The sequence below is a fragment of the Sminthopsis crassicaudata genome, chromosome 4 (genome assembly GCF_048593235.1).
Source record: "Sminthopsis crassicaudata isolate SCR6 chromosome 4, ASM4859323v1, whole genome shotgun sequence".
NCBI lineage: Eukaryota > Metazoa > Chordata > Mammalia > Dasyuromorphia > Dasyuridae > Sminthopsis > Sminthopsis crassicaudata.
This window is the reverse complement of record NC_133620.1, coordinates 443321163-443324092: the sequence shown is the minus strand read 5'-3', so window position 1 is coordinate 443324092 and position 2930 is coordinate 443321163. Positions and strand designations below refer to the sequence as shown.

General features: G+C 42.8%; 1 protein-coding gene across 3 annotated transcripts in view; it reads left to right on the top strand.

The window, feature by feature from the left end:
• RORC (RAR related orphan receptor C) overlaps positions 1–2543 on the top strand; it is a 30726-nt gene extending 28183 nt beyond the window's left edge. For all 3 annotated transcript variants that reach the window (XM_074263463.1, XM_074263464.1, XM_074263465.1), the window contains one exon: positions 1595–2543. In XM_074263463.1, the coding sequence (XP_074119564.1) occupies positions 1595–1756 (162 nt within the window). In that variant the 3' untranslated portion in view covers positions 1757–2543. The remainder of the gene's footprint in view (positions 1–1594) is intronic.
• The last annotated feature ends 387 nt before the right edge of the window (positions 2544–2930 follow it).

The window sequence follows — 2930 nt, the reverse complement described above, 5'->3', positions numbered from 1 at the left end:
CTCTCTCTTTTTCTTTTCTCTCTTTTCTCTCTCTTTTTCTTTTCTCTCTTTTCTCTCTCTTTTCTCTCTCTTTCTTTTCTCTCTTTTCTCTCTCTTTCTTTTCTCTCTTTTCTCTCTCTTTTCTCTTTCTTCTCTATCTCTTCTTTCTCTCTCTGTCTTTCTTTCTTAAAAAGTTTGGTGATTGGAGAATAGGAGAATGGTTGCATTTGATATGATGGAATTTTAGCTGCTGCCCCAATTCCACCATTCTGACTCTACAAAAAGACCTTGTATCTTTTTCCATGAAAATCTAATAGCTGCTCCAGTCCCATTCCTGATCACTAGAATAAAAGGACTTTTTCCATACATATCCTATCTGAGACTTAACCACAGATTTTTCCCATTTTCATCTTTCTTGTCTGAGATTGCCCAATTGGTAGCTGTGATTGCCCAAAGTCCCTGCAATGGGGCTACTGCCACTTCAAAGCTGACCCATCATGCCCTTAACCAAAAGACTGCACTCAGATCAAGAAGATGACTAAATTTAGAATCTGAATTCGAGTCCCTGGGTCTCCACTTACTGGCAATACAGCTTTTGACAAATCCCGTGTCTTAGTATCAGCAAAGTAATAAAAACTATTTGTGTTACTTTTAAGGTTCACAAAAATTACTTTTACATATAATGTGTAATTTCGAAGCTATTTATAACCCTTAAAAGTCCTTTATAAAAATGTGAACTAATCCCATTGAGGCAGTGTGGTCCAATGGAGAACTGACCCTGGAATCAGGCAAGATGTAGTTTGGAATACTGCTTCTGAGATTGATTTAGGATGTTAAGTATGAGTAGGTTGTATAACTCTTCTCCGAGCATCAATTTCCTGAAAATATTTATAGTACTTAATTTACTAGGTCTAGATAATTTATTTGAATTGTGTTTTACAAACCTCAGAAGCACTATTTAAATAGTCAGTTACCTTATTTGATCTTCACAATCCTTTTAGGGCCATTTTACAGATATTATCCTCCTGTTTTACAAATGAGGAAATTAGGGCTGGAAGTAGTTAAAACAAGGGGTGCCTTCCTGCCCTGAATTTCTTTAATTCTATCTTCAGACTTGTCAGCCCTAGGCCTTAAGAGTAATTTATACAAGCCGGGTTATAGGGGGATTCCAACTCCTTCTTGAAATCCATCCAAGAAAGAACACTTTTACATTTAGCCCCAGGCTTTAATCTTTTACTATTTCTTAAACCTTTCCTGATAATTTAACTCATGATTTGAGCCATTTGGCCTCCTGATGAACTAGCTTGGTTCAAAGACTCTTACTTGACTCAGTTCACCGAAATTACCATACTCCCTAATTCCTATTTTCCTTGTTGTACCACTGCCTCATCATTGTTCCCTCAAACATAGTCTCTTCTCTATCACATTGATTGTTCTGTGCCCTCTCTGTTCTACTTCTGGGAGGGAAGGGAGACAGGAAATGAAGTTCAGAGATCTTGGCCCCTCCAATAAAGAAGCCAGCTAAATCCCTTGCTTCTGGGAAGGAAGGGATAGCCAGGATTGGAGATCTGTTCCTGATTTTCTTATCTCTCCTTTGTGTCCCATCTCTCTCCAGCTGCCACCCAAGGGAAAGCTTCGAAGCTTATGTAGCCAGCACATGGAGAAATTGCAATCCTTCCAGCACCTCCATCCTGTTGTTGTTCAAGCTGCCTTCCCTCCCCTCTACAAGGAACTCTTCAGTACAGAAACTGAACCCCCTGGAGTGCTATCTGACTGAGTTGAATGGCCAATTCCCTCCCTACCACAGCCTGCTGTCCTAAGCTCAAGCCCTCCACCACCATCTCCCCATTGCCCAACCATCATCCACTTTCTTCTCCTCTATCCCCCTTTCCATGGCCTCCAGAAATGGCCCAGAGTAAGTTACCATTCAGGCCAGTTGACTGAATTCATTCCCTGGAGCAGGTTCATTCTTACTGACCAGTCTGGCAGTAGTAGAGATGGCTAAAGGGAAGAAATGCTGGGATTTCTCCAGCCACAACTTTATGATGCTTAATTTTCCCCATCCCTCTCAACTCCTGAGACCTGAGAAGCAAAGCAGTGGATATGGGAGAGAGGGGAATGACGGCAACAGAGAAACTGGGGGGCCACACTCAACAAACTCTGATTCTAAGCTCTGAACCCAAGAGGGGAATTTTTGAAATACCTCATTTCATTTCCCAGAGGGCTGTGGTCAGGGGAAGCTAGATCAAGCTCAAAAACAGAGTTCAAACCCAAAAGGAACTGTTCATTTTATGAATGGCCACATTTCTTCACTGCCTTTTCAGGGGACTTGGGAGTGCTAATGATGTGGGTAGGGGTGGAGAAAGGAGGTTAGAGATAATAACTGCAAGAGTTCAATGTGTAGGGGTGATGGGAAACAAGACTGGATTGATAAATATGAAGGGAGGGTGAGAACAAAAGTCATATGCACTTTAGACACGGGATAAAGGAATTAGTACAAACTATAAAGTGTTCATACAAAGGAAAAACACTTAAAGATGTATAAACAAGGTCCTATCTAAATACACAGTATGCCCCTGTGGTACTTCAAGAAGTCCCTTGTCCTGAGGGATCCTGGAGGAATGATGTGGGGCTTTTGGATTCTACTGTCCTTGGGCACTCCTGCTGTAGGGCTGGGACGCTGCCACCTCTCAGCAGGGTGTCAGTAGCACTTAGCCATCATACCTCATGGCATCGACATGAGTAACGGTCGGGCACAGACCAAGGAGACAGCTGAAGCAGATGACACCATCTCCATGTCCTCAAAGGATCCCCCCCCCGCCCCACCCAGCAGACTTGCTCCTTGTCCTGGGGAGAAGAACAGTATCATACATTCTGTGAAATGTCCGTTCCAGGATCACAGAATGGGAAACGGTGGAGGGGAGTAGAGATGGGGGGGCAGCCCTCAAATA